Below are 16264 nucleotides of genomic sequence, written 5' to 3'. Positions count from 1 at the left end.
TAATGAGCAGCCAGGGAGGTTTATTTAGAGCTGTCACTGGCTGTTGGACCTGCGTGGCCACCACGGACTGGAGAGCAGAGCTGCCTGTGGCCGTGGGGCTGGAGCATGTTTCAGCATCCCCTGCCCATCCATCCAGCCCCAAACACTGGCCTCGCCTCCCAGCCCGAGCTCTGGATGTGCACCCAGGGGGTGATGCCCATCACCAGCCCCCTCCTCTTTTCCAGTGGCTTGTTCTAGGGGATTTTGCCCCAAAATTGGGGTGTAGGGGACCTCCTTGTCGGGATGAGCTCCTCATGGATGTGACATCTGCTACCCCTGCCAGCAACAGGAGAAAGCCAGCTGGTCCGGCAGTGTCAGTGGGGGCTCGGCCACTTCCCCTGCTCCTCGGCAGCCCCAGCACCAGCCCCGGGGCACCGGCTGCACAACCCCTCGACAGGCAGCTCCTGTGGCAACTAGGGTGGCATTAGGCGAGCTGGTAACGATGCTGGGTGGCCTCAGCGTGGCTGGCAAGGACCAGGTGGAGGGGGATGGCGGTGCCTGGGGTGGCTGTGCCAGCACCAGTGTGCAGGTGCCCTCCCGTGGCTGGCAGGGGAACGGTGAGTGCACCCTCACCTGCACGCCCTGAGGGGGGTGCCCCGGGGGGCTGGGGACCCGAGGGAGCGAGCCCCCCACGCAGGGGGTCAGGGGTGCTGCCAACACAGGGCGTGGCCCCTGGGAAAGATATGGCCCCAGCCCAGGAAAAAATATAAATCATTTTTAATGAGCAATTTGAACAGCCAAGGGGCTGGAAAGGCCACGGGACCCATGGGTGGGCCATGTCCCTGCCCAGCACCTGCTGGGGCTGAGCCAGTGCACCACAGCACAGCCTCACTGGTGTGGGGCTGGGCTTGGGGCCCCCGGCATCCAGCTGCTGTGGGGCTGAGCCCCAGAAGCCATGGCACCGCCTCACCGCTGTGGGGCTGAGCCGCCCAGCACCCAGCCAGGGCAGGACGGAGCCCCACGGCACCACAGGTGTGGGACTGAGCCTGGTGAGCACCCACCGGGTCCGGGTGTGAGCCAGCACCCACTGCACCCAGCGCCTCCCATAGAGAGGATGTCCCATAGCACCTAGCTGCATCTTGCATCTCTCCTGAGGGGGTGCCCTTATGGTGTATGGGGGCCTGGGAGTCTCCATGGTGCAGGGCACCCCATCAGCACACGGCTAGGTCCTTCTCCTCTTCTTCCTCCTCCTCATCTTCCTCCTCCTGATCCTCCTCATTATCCTCATCCTCATCCTCACCATCAGGCAGCTGCCCCGGAGGGGCCGGGGGAAATGGGGGGCCACGGTCCAGGTTGACGTAGGTGACAGCCAGGTTGACATAGTGCTCGCCCTCCAGTGTGGCCAGGACACGCTCCAGCTCGCCCACCAGCCCCGCGAAGGATGGCCTCTCCTCAGGTGCCGGCGCCCAGCAGCTCAGCAGCACCCCATACCTGCCCCGACAACCCCATCAGCGCCAGCAGCCCTCCAAGACCCCCCCCCACCACCCTGCCCACACCCCAGCCCCACTCACAGTGTGTGGGGACAGTGGCGGGGCTGTGGCAGACGTCGCCCTCGCAGCAGGTAGCGGGCCATGTCGTAGGGGTCCACCTCGGGGTATGGTGGAGCCCCTCGTGTCAGCAGCTCCCACATGAGCACCCCGAAGGACCACTGCCAAGCAGAGAGCTGCCATGGGGGGCAGGCCGGATGGGGATGGGGGACAGGGGATAGGGTTGGGGATCGTGAGTACCACGTCCGACTTGGTGGTGAATTTCTGGGTCTGGAGGCTCTCCAAAGCCATCCACTTGACAGGCAGCTTGGCATGGCGGTGACGCCGGACGCTGTAGTACTCCTTGCCGAACACGTCCCGTGCCAGCCCGAAGTCAGCCACCTTCACTGTCAGTGTCTCATCCAGCCTGTGGGACAGTGTTTTGGGGGAAGGGAGCCAGCAGGCAGCATCCCCCATGGCCACCCCTGGGCCCACAGGGTGACCCCACAGTGGGGTCCAGCAGGCATGGCTGCACTCACATGCAGTTCCTGGCTGCCAGGTCCCGATGCACAAACTTCTTCTGGGCCAGGTACTCCATGCCCAGGGCCACCTGCAGCCCGAAGCCGATGAGGTCCTTCACCGTGGGGCTCTGCAGGGTGGGAGCAGTCAGTGGGGTGACCCTGGCCTCCACCACCGCCCTCCCTATAGGTACCCCCCTACCCGCTCCTCCGCACGGATGAAGTGGCGCAGGTCCCCATGGCGCATGTAGGGCAGGACGACGAGGGGCAGCCCATGGCACGGTAGGCAGATCCCCAGCAGCGAGAGCACGTGGGGGTGGTGGAAGCTTTTCATGAGGATGCCCTCACGCAGAAACTCCTCCACCTCCTCCACGTCCGTGATGCCTGCCAAGAGCCAAGCCATGGGGCATCCCGCTGCCATGCTATGTCATGGGACCGTGCCACTGGAGCAGGTGCTACTCACGGTGCAGGGACTTGATGGCACAGTGGAGGTTCCCCAGCAGCGGGTCCGTGTAGGTGCCATGGTAGACGCTGCCAAAGTGGCCTGCAGGGACAGGCAGCATGAAGCTGGCACCACACATGGTGAGTAGGTGATGCGACAACCAAATCGGGGTGCAGCATCACCTTTGCCGATGACCTGGTGGCGGTGGGTGACAAGCTGCTCCTCAGGGATGAGGATGTCCTTCACCTCCTCCAGCAGCTCTGGCCGCAGGTCCTCCAGGCAGCAGGATGTGACCCTGAGCAGGGGCATGGGGGAGCCACCACCTGCCACACTGGCACCGGCGCCAGCGCCAGCAAAGCGTGCCTGCGGCCTCACTGGTCCGGGACTGCCTGCCGTGGGCAGTACTGCCAGGACAGGCAGAGGGATGGTGAGGGCTGGGCAGGCACCCATCACCCCCCTACCCACCGGTGACACTCACTTACCCAGCACCTCTCTGTAGTCAACGCCAGGGCGCTGGGTGGTGGCGGGGGGGTCACTGCGGCCGGGCTGCACCAGCAACTCCAGGTTCTCCGTCCCTGGGGGCAGCGTGGGGTGGGTGGAGAGTGGCGGGGGGTGGGTGAGGGGCAGGGGGCTGCCCGGTGAGCACGGCACTCACCCCTCCTCTTGCTCCAGCGCCAGCGGAGCAGCACAGCGGCCAGGACGCAGCAGAGCAGGAAGGTGATGCTGGTGCCCAGGGCCAGGCTGGCTGCCAGGTCCAGAGAGGCAGCAGGGGGCAGCACCCAGCCCAGCGCCTCGCATGCACTGTTCACGCAGATCTGGGGGAGCAGGGGCTCAGCGGGGATGGAGTGGGGGACACTGGGATGGGGGTGCCCACCCAGGTGGTGCCTACCTCCACAGGGGCCCCAGCTGGGCGCAGGCGCAGCTCACGGGGCAGGCGGCATGTCACCTCGTTCTTCAGGACATTGGGGTGGCAGTGCTGGCCGCCCACTGTCATGGTGATGTTCATGCAGGCGGCCACGGTGTCCAGCCCCAATTGCTGCCCAGACACAGTGCCCTCAGCCCGGGGGTCCTGGCAGTGGAACCCCCCACCCTGGCTCTCCCCTCTGCCCCACATACATGCACCTCGATCTCATCATCACCAGGCTTGAGGCGGAGGCGCCTGTCCTCCTTCTCGAAGGGATAGACCTTGGGCTTGGGGTAGTAGCGCAGGCGGAAGAGCCAGGGGCTGGTGACACCATCCAGTAGCACACTCAGGTTCCCCAGAGCCGTCTCCACCTTGGTCTCAAAGGGGAAGGCTGGGCTGCGGCACAGCAGCCGCTCCGGTGCCCGTGGGCCCTTACACTCCTGCGGGCAGGGGGATGCTGGCACTGGCACAGCACGGTGCCCACGGATGGGGCAGGCAGGGCCAGGGGGTAACAGCCTCCTGTCCCAGTGCTTACTGTAGCTTTGGTCCTCACACCATTGGCTTCAAAGCGGATCTTGGTGCTATACACAGAGTCCAGGTGGGTGCCAATGATGGTCAGCATCGAGCCCCTGTGGCGGGCAGGGATCAGGGCACTAGGGTGCACGTGGCCCTCAGGGTGCACGTGGTCCCCAGGGTGTACATGATCCCTGGGGTGCACATGGGCCCTAAGGTGCACATGGTCCTTGGGGTGCATGTGGCCCCCAAGGTTAACATGGCCCATGTGGTCTCCAGCACCTCATCCAGCCCGGCCGGGGTGGGGTGGAGGCTGGGGCCGTCTGCCCCTGGGGGAGGGACCCCATGCACTCACTCAAAGCTGCAGCTGGGGGTGATGGCCGACATGAAGGGGTCGGGACGGTACTGGAAGGGCAGAGGGGCTGGGAACTCCTCCCCATCAATCCACAGGGCCACCCAGGCTGTGCCCAGGCCACCAGCAGCAGGAGCCACGCACCGGATCGCCCCATCACCCTGCCTGGGGACACAGCAGCCGTGGCTGGAGAGGACAGCAGGACTGCAGGGGGTCCCCATGCCTGTCCCCATGCCAGTAACACTGCTGTGCCTGGCAGCGGCAGGACCGGGCCATACCTGGGCTCCCAAGCCAGTGGACATTCAGAGCCATTGACCATCACCCGCCAGCTGCTCCCCGCCGAGAGGTTGGTGCCATGGAGTGAGAGGTAAGTGCCACCCCCTTGGGGGCCAAATGGGGGGTGTACGGTGCTGATGGTGGGCTCCTGGGCAGAGAAGGGGTTTGGGTGGTGAGTGAGCCAACACCCCCCACCTAAAATCCTACCAGGGTGACCACGGTCACAGGGCCGTACCACAAAGACAAAGCCGCTGAGGGTGGTGGAGCCATGGACGTGGAAGGCAGAAGGTCTGGCAGGTTCCTCCACTGTGAGCACTACATCCACCGGGCCCCCCACCGCTGCTGGCCCCCCCGGCTCCAGCTCACACACCAGCACATCCACAAAGTCCTTGCGGTGGGAGGTGGGCAGGGGTCTGTGGGGCAGAAATGGGGGTCAGCCCCTGGCCAGGGGGCAGCCCTGGACCCCCCTAAGCCGCCATTCTCTCCCAGTACTGTGGCACACCTGTGGCTCCTGCTCTCCTCCAGCAGCACAGCACAGCCTCGCCACCCCACCGCCACCCGGTAGGTGGTGGTGGGGCTGCGGTGAGGGTCGGGGTCCCAGTGGGAGTGGAAGGTCATGCCACAGAGTGTCACCCGTGTCCGGCCCCGCAGTGGGGCACTCCTGGGGTGGAACTGCGGGAGAGGCACCTGCATTGCCCTGAGCCCCAGAAGCCCAGAAATCCCGTTCCCTAGAGGGTGCAACACCCATCCCATGGAGTGGGGTGTCCGGATGGAGCAAAGGTCCCACCACGTGCCACCCCATTTGCCATCTCCCTCCCCACCCGAGTGCCCAGTGACGTGGGGTGCAGGGGGATGTCGGCGGAGACCTACGTCAGTGAGGATGGGGGGGCAGCTATCCTGGACCCAGGGGCCGGCACACTCGTGGCGGCGGGTGCAGCCGTCCCTGTCCCCACACCAGCCGCAGCCCATGAAGCGCTCAGCCCGCAGGCAGCGCTGACACGTGGAGAAGTGGCGGCACCCAGGGCCGGTGACATTCAGCTGCCACACCTGGGGATGAAGAGCAGAGAGGAGTGGGCACATGGAGCTCAGCACCTGCTCTGCAGCCCCTGGTCCCCTCACTCACCTTGGTGCCGGCAGTGAAGAACAGCGAGTGGCCTTGCAGCCCCAGGGCACCCCGTACTGGCCCTGGCTCCCCCAGGGAGAAGTTGGCCAAGGTGAGGAGGTAGGAGCTGGAGCGCTGGAGCACCATCTGCAGTGGAGCAGAGCCGGGGGCTGAGCACACCCCCTGCCCTGCTGGGAGCCCCCCATCCCACCCGGGCCCTCACCCCACCTGGAAGACGCGTCCCTCTGCTGTGCCCAGGTGGGCAACAGTGACATCCCCCAGGGCGGTGACGAAGATGGAGGTGAGGAGAACACCAGCCAGATGCCCGTTGAACAGGTCTACCTTATGGGAGGCGGCAGGGACAAGGGTGGGCTGGTCCCTGCAGCTGGTGTTGGTCACCGGTGCCGAGAGGTTCACCTGCAGCGGAGCATGGGGTGAGCATCTTGCAACCAGCACTGTCACCCTGACCCCCCACGCCCTGCAGGTGGGCACCAGCTACAGCCACAAGGTCTTTTGGGGAGTGCCAAGTGCCCAAACTCCCCTTCAGGCTACAAAATTTTTTTTGGAAAAAAACACATCTGCAGCCCCTCCCACAGCCCCTGCGTGGCGTCAGATCCTGTCCTCCCCTCCCATCCCATCTGGATGTGGTTAATGGTGCCAGCACTGCAGGGCCAGCACCCCAAAGCCAGCCCTCTCTTTCCCCAGGGCTTGGCAGGGGGGCTGGAGATGAAGGGGGTCACCAGGCACTGGGGGGTCCCCACTGGCCACTCATTGATGCGCGGGACCGGGGTCCCCTCCCAGCTGCCCCTGCCAGCGGTGTGAGTCAGCGGCCGTGAGCTGTCTGCTCCAGCGTGGGGAGAGGAGGGGGTTGAGCTGCACCTCACTCCATGCCTGGCTGAGAATGCCGAAACTCGTGCCACAGTACCTGGCGGATCCCTGCCTGCAGAGGGGGCCCTGCCAGGGTGCCCACCCATCCCCATCTTGGCCATGCTGGGGCTTGTCCCTGGAACTCAGTGTTCCTGCCCCACAGCTGTGGCTGGCGAGAAACCCTGGTGACTAATTGCACTTCCGCCTGCCGTTTATTTACCCAGAGAAGGCGGCAGCGGCCCCAGGGCCGGGGAGGCAAGGCAGGAGTGGCCGGGCACCCCACACACCCCAGCCCAAGGAGCATCAAGGCCCCGTGGCTTCCCTGTCCCCGCCATGCACCTAAACAAGCTGAAGTGGGTGGCCATCAACAACCTGGCGCTGGGGACAGTCACTGCAGGGGCTGGAGCTGGTGCTCTCCAGGAAACCACACTGAGGGGAGGGTGTGTGGCAAGCGGCAGTGCACTCAAGTGCCAGGACATGTCTCTGCAGCACATGGCTATGAGGGCTGGGTGCCCGGGTTGGGGACCGTGGCCAGATCCCCACCAGCACCCTGCCTCCTTGGTGCGGCTGGCGCTGGTGAAACAGGGTGGTCCCTGCGAGGGGTGGTGGGCAGCTGGTGGGGCTGACTCACACCTGGGTGATGCTGCTCTCCCCCTGCCCAGCCCAGCCCTGGTCACTCTACCAGTGCTTCCTGGCATCCCAGACCCACCTCTCTACCTCCCAGCAGACCCGCAGCCCCCCGGGGCGCAGGACTCACGTTGTGCGGGCAGTACTCCACTGGCTGGAAGAAGCTGAGCCCACGCAGCAGTGCCGGGTGCCCAGTGCCGCAGCACTTCTTCATGCCCTCCTCTATGGCCTGGGCGAGCAGGCGGAGCGGGAAGGCACAGACGGCTGAGTTCTCCCGCGGCAGCCGGCTCTCTGGCCGGCTCTCGGCGAAGGCTCCAAAAAGCACTGTGTCGGTGTCATTGATGCCAAGGTCGCGGGCCAGGCGCGCACCGGGGCGGGTGGCATGGGCAGCCTGCAGCACGTTGTAGGCGATGTCATGCTCTGTGTCCCCCTCTCCGCTGTGCCGCCGCCGCCGCCGGCGCTTGGACTCGAAGCGGCAGTCGAGGATGAGCTCGCGGTAGCGGCGGAGGTCGTGCTCACGGGTACTGAGCCGCGCCAGACGCGTGTGGTATGCCGCAGAGCCCGGCCGCTCCGGCTGCACCGTCAAGAAGTAGACGTGGTCCCCGTCAGTAAAAGAGTGCACGTAGTGGATGGTGTAATTGTCCTGGTAGCGTGGCAGCACCGTCAGCCACTGGAAGTCATCCGAAAAGCCATCCAAGGTGCCCTTCAGCCTGCGGACAGACACGGACTGCGGACTGTACCGTGCTGCCACGCTGCTGTTTATGGTGGAGCCGAGGTAGAAGAAAGAGGCGTAGGAGGTGGCCACCACAGTGGCACTAGTCCCCAGGGGGCTGGCCACGCAGTCAGGGCAGGACATGGGTCTGTTGCCCGTGGCTGAGTACAGGCAGCGTGTGGTTGCAATGGCCACCTCGCCATCCTGCACCTCCAGCTGGTGCTGGTAGCACAGGCCACGCCGTGACGTGCCGCAGCTGTACAGCCACGGCTCCAACGGGTCCAGCAGTAGCAGGACGTTGTCTGTGTCCTCAGGGCCATCTGTGACAGCTGGGCACAGGCGGCAGATCTGGCACTCAGTGCTGCCCACTGGGCCAGTGATGAGGATGGAAAGGAGCCGCATCTCAGGGTTGGCCAGCAGGATGCGGTTGCGAATGGCCACAAAGACAGCAGCTGGACCAGTGGAGTCAGCAAAGACGGCAACATTCTGCACAAGACTGCCAGCATCGAGGCCAGGCAGCACATAGGGGATGGAGAAGTTCCTGGTGGAGCTGTAGGGGATGCGGGGACACTCCCAGGCACTGGCGCCCAGTGGGGCCAGGGCAAGCGCCAGCAAGAGGCACATGTGGCACAGCGGCCCCATGCTGCACGGTGCCACCAGCATGGTGTTATTGATGGTGCTCAGCTCTGAGCAGGGTTGGGACACACAGAGGATGGGTCACCATTGCATCTGCCAAAATAGAGGAGAAAGAGGTTTACCTGCTGCAGGGGGGTGAGGACCTGGGGCGGTGCTAGAGCTGTGCGTGGGGCTGGGGGTGCCAGAGACCCCTGGGGCCAGACCACAATGGGTGCTGCTGGGGGCAGAGAGACTACACCAAACCTCTTCTCAAACACTGCAAATGAGAGGCGAAGCCAGACTGCCTGCAGCGGGAGGACAAATCCCACCAGATGCCACCTCCCAGGTACCCTCACCTGTTCCCTTGGGGCTTCCCTGCCCCACACGAACCCACCAAGACCCCTCCAGGGGATGAGAATGGGGACAAGGACCCCGAGGGCCCCCGGGAGCCAGGACGGGGATAGGGACCCATCCAGCCCCTCGGGTCAGCAATGGGGACAGGGCAGTCCCGCGGGGCTGGGACAAATTCCCTGTCAGTCCCCAGGGACAGGAGCCCCCTGTACCGCGGGGCCGGGCGCCGACCCCCGAGCTCACCGGAGTCGGGAGCGCTCCCCAACCGGGGTCCCCGGCGGCTCCGACTGCCCCGCCCGCCCCTCCCCGAGGCCGCCCCGTCCCGCTCTGTCCCGTCCGGTACCGTTCCGACCCGGGCCGTGCCGTGTCGGGAGCTCACCTGGGCGCTGCCGGGCCGTGCCGGGCCGTGTCGTGCAGTGCCGGGGCGGAGCGGGGTCGGGCCGGAGCCGCCGAGGCAGGACGGGGCGGGACGGGGTGGGGCGGGGAGGGACGGGGCGGGCGGCCGGGCCGTGCGGGGCTCCCCAAGCTTTTTTGCTTCTACTTATCTGCAGCGTCACAAGAGCACAAATAGAGCAGAGGGAAGCATGCACTGTTACTAGGATTACTTAAACCAAACTCTAAGAGGAAAAAAAGTTTTTCATATCCCCTGCAGAAGTCATGCAGAAAGATAGATACATTGAGAAGGCAAATAAACCTCTAATGGAAGGGATTCTTCAGTGCTGACAGAGCAGGGCATTCATATCGACCACCCTGCTGTCTTAGAAGCCTCATATGGGTAGTAGGGTTCATTAATATAGATCTGGCCTTTGTATCCCCTAGACACAGGTAGGTATCTTTCTTCAGTTGTAGCTCACAGCTCACAGTCTCTCATGAAGGTAGACTTCTAATTCCCTTAAAAAATAACAGGATTAGCTACTACTTTCAGGAGATTGGTGACAGGCAATTCCTGTCTTCTTTTCTCTCCCTCCCTACCAGAAATCAGAAATCAGAGCAAGCAGTTAGGAATATGCATTCAAGGGTTTGTTTTTGAACCTGCGAATGCAATCACCATTACACACTCCTTGGATCAGTTTTAATGATTAAAAACCTTACATTAATTCAGACACATTTGCTGACAGTTTTAAGACGTCTGTGCACGGAGGTGTCCCCATTCCAGGGTGGAGCCCAGTGCCAGCACATGGAGGGTGACAGAGCCGTCCCCACGGTGGCATCCGGGGGAATTCGGGATGGTGGGTGCCAGCTTTCCCTACAGCCCCCCAACTCCACTCCCCCCAAATACAGATTTGCTCTTTTGGGGTCGTTTTCCCCCCCAAAACCCCGCCGCTCGCCGTGGGTGGGCCGGTGCCAGCGATTCCCTCCTCGAGCCAAACCCCGACCCCGGCGGCCACCAAGGGCTCGACCGCCTGGAGCCTCCCAAACCACGGAGCTCAAACGCAGCCAACGACCCCCCCCAAAAAAAACCCTGTCAGCCCCCCACCCCCCCGCCTTTGGCAGCACCAGCTTTTCCTGCCCCATCAGGGCTTATTTTTTTTGAGGGGGGGTCCAAGGGAAGCCGGGGGACACGCCAGCCCCGCGGTGGCTCTGATGTCGCGATATCGGCACCGTTCAAATGGGTGTCTCGGATCAAACCCCGCTCGCTCGGTAACGGGTGAGGAATGCAGGGCCCCCCGCCGCAGCCCCCCCCGCCGCAGCCCCCCCCTCCGCCGCAGCGTTTATTGAATATCCTGAAAAAATTAAAATGACTTTTGTGGCCGCTAAGGAAAACACAGAGATAAATACAAAAAAAGCGAGCCGAAAGGGAGAGGGGGGAGGAAGGGAAATCGAGAGCCCGAAAAGAGGAGTTGGGAGAGATCCAAGGTGGGGGGAGAGCAGAGGGGGCGCAGCACCCACTGCGCTGCCTGGGGAAATGCGGGCACCCGTGGGACCCAGGGGTGGGGGGACATGGACACCCATGGGACCCGGCACCCACGGGACCTGAGTATGGGGTGGGGGGACACGGACACCCACGGGACAGGCGCACGGGGGGGACACCCACGGAAGTCAGCAACTCCCCCACGGGAGGGTCACGATGTGCCTGGGGCATCCCCAAGTCCGGGGGGTGCGGTGAGCAGGGTGACAGGGCAGGGAGTGCCCGGGGACCCCACGGAGGGGTGCGGGAAAGCGCGGGGGGGCGCTGCTGAACCCCACGGGAGGGTGTGGGACCCCACAGGAGTGCTGGACACCGCGGGGGGGTGCAGGACACGGGGAGGTGCAGGACACGGGGGTGCCCGGGGACCCCATGTCGGGGATGCAGGACACGGGGGGCGGTGCAGAACACGTAGGTGACCCGGGGACCCCATGTGGGGAAGTGCAGGACCCCACCGGGGGTGCTGAGACACCGGGGGTGGGGTGCAGGCTCCTCTAAGCTCCACCTGCGCAGCCAGCACCACGTGCCACTTCCCCGCCCCCGTCAGGGAAGCACCGCCTCCCTTAAAGGGGCAATGTCCCTTATGGTGTCCCCACCAATTTCTCGGCCCTTCCCGTGAACTGGGGGAGCCCCTAATTCACCGCACGGGGTTCTCTGCGAAGGGAAGAACCAGTCGGAGAGTCACGGCGGAGGCAGACCGGGGAAGGGGGGCGCCACCCCCGCTGTGCTGCCCGCGGGGTCGTTGCCCTTTTAAATCCCCCCCACCCGCCGCGGGACAGCGCGGGAAGGCGGCGTGTGGGCGCGGGCTGGTGAGTGGGGGGTACATAGTGGGGCTGGGGAGGCAGCGGGGGTCGTGCCGAGGTACGGGGGGGGGCGGTGGGGCTGGAAGGGGCTCGTAGGGACGCGGGGGTGGGGTCGGGGTCTTGGGGTGAACGGGACTCCCCAGCGTCACCTCTGGCTCGTCCCGGGCTTCACTGGGCGGGGGTTTACCCGGGGTGGGGGTGTGAGGGGTTCCGGAGCGGGGGGGTCGCGTCTCTCAGCCTCTCAACACGTCTGTGCCCGCTCCCCCCGCCAGGAGCTGCGGAGCCATGTGTTCCTTAGCGCTGTTCCCCCACCCGCCGCCCCCCGGCGACATCACCCTCTACGAGTTCAACAACGCGTTGGTTTGCGGCCGCATCTCGGAGCAGGGTCGGGCCCGGTCAGTACTTGGATGGGAGACCAGCTGGGAATCCCGGGTGCTGTGGGCTTAGCCAGCACTGGGCCCTTGTGACCAGGAAGCCAATGGTACCTGGGGTGGGTTAGAAGGGAGTGGTCAGCAGGTCAGAGAGGTTCTCCTGCCCCTCTGCTCTGCCCTGGGGAGACCACACCTGGAATATTGTGTCCAGTTGTGGCCCCTCAGTTCCAGCAGGACAGGGAACTGCTGGAGAGAGTCCAGTGCAGCCACCAAGGTGGAGTGGAGCGGGTAGACGGGGCCGCCCCCGGGTGGCGGGTAGACGGGGCCGCCCCCGGGTGGCGGGTAGACGGGGCCGCCCCCGGGTGGCGGGTAGACGGGGCCGCCCCCGGGTGGCGGGTAGACGGGGCCGCCCCCGGGTCGGCCCGCCTGGTGGTGTTGCCTCCCAGTGTAGATACTGCTTTCTAGAGCCGCTAAACCCTCCTGGGCACCCTGGGGTGGGTGCTGGGCACTGACAGGGCCCTGTGTCCCACAGACAGGGTGCTGGAGCCCCGACGGCAGCCGCCTGCTCTTCTCAGTGCTGGGGGAATCCGTCATCTACTCCCTGTCCTTCTCGGAGCCCCATGGTGAGTCCGTCCCCCCCACCCATTTACTTTGCTTTTTGGTTGTGGCCCAATGCTCAGGTGTTTTTTTTTTCCGTGGAGGCAGCTGGTGCTGCTGTTTGCAACCTCCCCATCCTGTAAAAAGTAAAATACAATGCATCCCATATATCCAATTTATGTGTCCCAGATATGAAAACTAGATATATATGAAAAGTAGAAAGTGCCTTTCATGAATGCTTCATGGTTCACATATTTTATTTCTGTGATTCAGGATGCTGAAAACCTGAGGTATGGCTTCCAGAAAACACTACTATATTGGTAAAGCAGATCATTTTCTATGGATCATACTATTAATTGCAGGAAACTAGTATGATATGTAATAACTCATAAATAAAAAATACTTAATCCAAGGGAAAATTGTGCTAACATGGTGAAATTTCTAAGCAATTGCAGTTAAAAGGGAAAAAAAGTCTTAAATATGTCAGTGAAATAAAGTCCAAATTACATAAAGACACTTACAGAAGTGAAGCATAATAATGAAAGAGATGCTGATTAAGTAGTAACTAGAAATAAATGTTTATAAATGTCTTTTTGAACATTTTCTAATAGTTCCTGAGGAAAGAGAGTGGTTGTGAAGAAATACATTAATTTAGATAAAACATTAGGTTAGAAATTATTTTACTAAAGGAAGAAAGGGCTATTATGATGAGTCCTGACAGTTGTTGGGAGTAATGTTGTGAGACTGCATGTACAGAGAAGAGGACAAGAAGTTTTTACATTGTCTTGTAGATTGCAGCAGAGCTTATTTGTGGGCAGCCCCATGACTGTGTGTGGAAGACACGGGGAAATGTCAGGGTTTGCACTCACTGGTCAGGATTGTTACCTGCACTGGTATCAGAAGGGACTATGAGGAATTGTGGCTCAGAGGAGTTGTTTTTTCTTCGTGGTACAAGCAATGTTTACAGTGCTTTTGCTATTTTTTCTCATTGTAAAAGTTAAGGGGAAAAAACCGAAATCGTATATTTGGTGTTGGGTTTTCCACAAAATCCTAGCATCTTTGCTTATGCATGTTTTTCATTCTGATATATCTAAGAAAATGGTTGACTATATCTTGAAAGAAAAAAATGCTGTTTTCCTTGAGTTAATTAGTAGACAGCTGAAGCAACACTTAAAGCAACATACAACCTTATATGTCATACAGATAAGTGCAGAGAGTATTTTTGTTGTTTTTCTGAAGGGTAAAAATGAAGAGGCACTATGTGCTCTCCTGCTCTTGCTGCACTCAGTGCTCATCACCAAGCCACGTGGGACCCAAGGCAGCTGTACCCGTCCTCAAGCATGAGCTCCGAGAGTAGGAAGGGAGAACTGTGCGATGCCAGGGCATCCAGCCTGCACTCTTCACAACAGCTGAGCGTTTTACAGGAACTCTGAATGCCTTGTGTGCATTTCCCATGTGCACCTGTACGTTACAGCAGCTGGGGGGCTGGAGCTAAGAAAAAATTTTGAATCAGAGAATTTACAATACAGCCCCAGAGTTACACTGAAATCAGACCTTTCCTGTTGGAACTTTCACTGGGATAATGACAAGGAAATCATACTTTGTGAGATTAAATGGCACCAGGAGAAAATTCACATTAAAAAAACCCTTGAAAGTCTCTATTAAAACAACCTTCAGGAGAGGTTGCTTTACAGTGTTATCAGAAACTGGATTCAAAGAACAAAATTAAAGAGAGAGAAAAAAGAATCGCTGATAGGAGAGCTACCCTCTGCCAAGGCAAAGGGTATTTTTTCCACATAAATCAGTACTTTTCCATATGTAGAAAAGGATGTGGAGAACCAACAAGAGGAAAAAATATCTCCCCAGTTCTTGCCTTCAGCCCATCAGACCTCAGAGCTAGAGAGCTAAACACCTGGTAGCACTTGGCCCGGGGCTCGGGGGAAGCAGCTCCCGTGCTGCAGCTCAACTGCAAATTGTCTGGTAAGAGGCACCACGCTGGAAACTGTCACAGCTGTTGAGTTCAGGAAGAGTTAAAGCATTAACCTGTTGCCTCAGACAGTTTCTAATCAGTGTACCAAAGGTGAACGGGAGGATACCAACTTTGAAGATATCAACTGAAATTATTTCCTCCACAATATGACTTAGGTAACTTTGAGAAAGACATTTAAGTTTGAGCTTTACAGCTTAAGTAACCAGACACAGGAGCCTGAATCAGGTAAATCTTCATAGAGACATCCCTGCAGCAAAGCCCTACACATACTGCTTCATTTTCCAGGGTATTTCAGTGCACGGTGATTGAATTCACCACAAATGCAATAGGATGAATACAAAAAGGAGCAGGCACTCATCTGGTTGCAGCAGTGTGTGTCTTCCCGTAGGCTGAAATTATGGGAAATGTCTGGAATAGCATTCCACGCACTTGTTCTTCCTTACTTCTAGGTGCAAACCTAAACAGAGGGAGAGTCTAATTTCAAAACTACAACCCTGTTGTCCTAGAAGACATCTGAACTTTAAAATCAAAGTACTTCCAAAGTTTTCTGAAAAGTTTATCTGCATGGGTAGAGAGAGATGGGAGACCAAGCCATTATAACTGAAAAAATTTCCCAGAAATAATAAAAAAATAAGAAGTGAAAAGTACAGCTCTCCTGCTCTTTGTCTCTCAATCTCCATTGACAAAATGGGATTTTAATATTTCCTGTTTCACATAGGCATAACAAATGGTCATATATTCTCACCAATTCATTGTCACATAATTACAGCTGGATAAAAATTTATTTTTTACATACTTTTAGCTAAATTGGTGCTAATTGTAGCTTTCAGGCAAAATCACAAGTACTTTTGTTTGCTTCCTTCAAAAGAATAGTCACAGAGGAACACAATGATGATGAGGGGTCTGGACCATCTTTCTTATGAGGAAAGACTACGAGAGCTGTGTCAGTTCAGCCTGGAGAAGAGAAGGCTGAGAGGGGATCTCATCAATGCCTATAAATATTTCAAGAGTGGATGTCAAGAAGATGGACCAGACTCTTCAGTGGTACCCAATGATAGGATGAGGGGCAATGGGCACAGACTGAAACAGGAGGTCCCATCTGAATATGAGGAGAAACGTCACTATGAAGGTGCCAGAGCCCTGGAACAGGCCTCCAGAGAGGGTGTGGAGTCTCCTTCTCTGGAGACAGTCGAAACCCACCTGGACATGATCCTGTGTGACCTGCTCTGGTGAACCTGCTATAGCAGGTGGGTTGGACTGGATGATCTCAAGAGTCCCTTCCAACCCCAACTGTTCTGTGATTGTGTGGAAAAATACATTCTTATTCATGCAAAACAAAGGACTTTCAAATGTTTTGGTTGAAATTGTACTTCTTTGACAAGTAAAATGTTAATATTTTCATAAAATCCTTTAAAAAAATTGCATTACATTTTTTCCATATAGACATCTATGTATTTGTAACTCTGAATACATCTTATTCTTACGTCCAGATATTTGTAGGTTATCCTAAACACTCTAAATAAAAATCATCTATGTTTGAGAGTAGCTTGCATATCTAAGAAATTGTGTTCCATAGGTCAAACAACTACAGTTCATAACTGAAAACTTGACTACTTCTGGAATGACAGCTGTCATCTTGAGCACTTGAACACCTCCCAGTTTTTCCTGAGGTATCTTCAGAAGTACAAATGGATGATATTGCTTCTGCAATGTGTATATCAGTGCTTCTGCCTTGTATGTACCTTAACCACACATGTGGTCTGGGTTGCTAGATTACTGTCTATCCTTTTAAATTTGCTGGGAGATTTCCCTG

The 16264-nt window shown here is 59.0% G+C and overlaps 2 protein-coding genes across 2 annotated transcripts; one reads left to right on the top strand and one right to left on the bottom strand.

Annotated features, from left to right (window-relative positions):
* Positions 1 to 746: 746 nt before the first annotated feature.
* MST1R (macrophage stimulating 1 receptor) lies at positions 747 to 8485 on the bottom strand. The gene is made up of 20 exons (XM_082060011.1): positions 7237 to 8485; positions 5841 to 6029; positions 5634 to 5759; positions 5381 to 5557; positions 5013 to 5182; positions 4746 to 4923; positions 4513 to 4658; positions 4238 to 4399; positions 3905 to 3998; positions 3582 to 3809; positions 3355 to 3501; positions 3121 to 3280; positions 2948 to 3040; positions 2648 to 2869; positions 2487 to 2567; positions 2226 to 2407; positions 2045 to 2154; positions 1767 to 1932; positions 1551 to 1687; positions 747 to 1470 (listed from the first exon to the last, which is right to left on the bottom strand). The coding sequence occupies exons 1-20, from the start codon at positions 8479 to 8481 to the stop codon at positions 1191 to 1193; spliced, it is 4293 nt and encodes a 1430-aa protein (XP_081916137.1). The 5' UTR covers positions 8482 to 8485; the 3' UTR covers positions 747 to 1190.
* Positions 8486 to 11511: 3026 nt separating this feature from the next.
* Positions 11512 to 13912, top strand: LOC309443254 (uncharacterized protein). Its single transcript, XM_082060015.1, has 5 exons — positions 11512 to 11551; positions 11766 to 11888; positions 12397 to 12487; positions 12735 to 12781; positions 13701 to 13912. The coding sequence occupies exons 2-5, from the start codon at positions 11779 to 11781 to the stop codon at positions 13816 to 13818; spliced, it is 366 nt and encodes a 121-aa protein (XP_081916141.1). The 5' UTR covers positions 11512 to 11551; positions 11766 to 11778; the 3' UTR covers positions 13819 to 13912.
* The last annotated feature ends 2352 nt before the right edge of the window (positions 13913 to 16264 follow it).

The sequence above is a fragment of the Streptopelia decaocto genome, assembly GCF_964273445.1.
Source record: "Streptopelia decaocto genome assembly, chromosome: 8".
In the NCBI taxonomy this organism is placed as follows: Eukaryota; Metazoa; Chordata; class Aves; order Columbiformes; family Columbidae; genus Streptopelia; species Streptopelia decaocto.
Note: the sequence above shows the minus strand (reverse complement) of the source record. Positions and strands in the feature narration are given on the sequence as shown.

Coding starts and splice junctions, on each gene's coding strand:
- MST1R (XM_082060011.1), bottom strand. CDS start 8,481: ATGCTGGTGGCACCGTGCAGCATGGGGCCGCTGTGCCACATGTGCCTC. Junction 3,999..4,237: donor ACCCCCAGCTGCAGCTTTGA/GTGAGTGCATGG, acceptor TGCCCGCCACAG/GGGCTCGATGCTGACCATCA. Junction 1,933..2,044: donor CTGGCAGCCAGGAACTGCAT/GTGAGTGCAGCC, acceptor ACTGTCCCACAG/GCTGGATGAGACACTGACAG.
- LOC309443254 (XM_082060015.1), top strand. CDS start 11,779: ATGTGTTCCTTAGCGCTGTTCCCCCACCCGCCGCCCCCCGGCGACATC. Junction 12,488..12,734: donor GTCCTTCTCGGAGCCCCATG/GTGAGTCCGTCC, acceptor TCTGTGATTCAG/GATGCTGAAAACCTGAGGTA. Junction 12,782..13,700: donor CAGAAAACACTACTATATTG/GTAAAGCAGATC, acceptor GTTTTTCTGAAG/GGTAAAAATGAAGAGGCACT.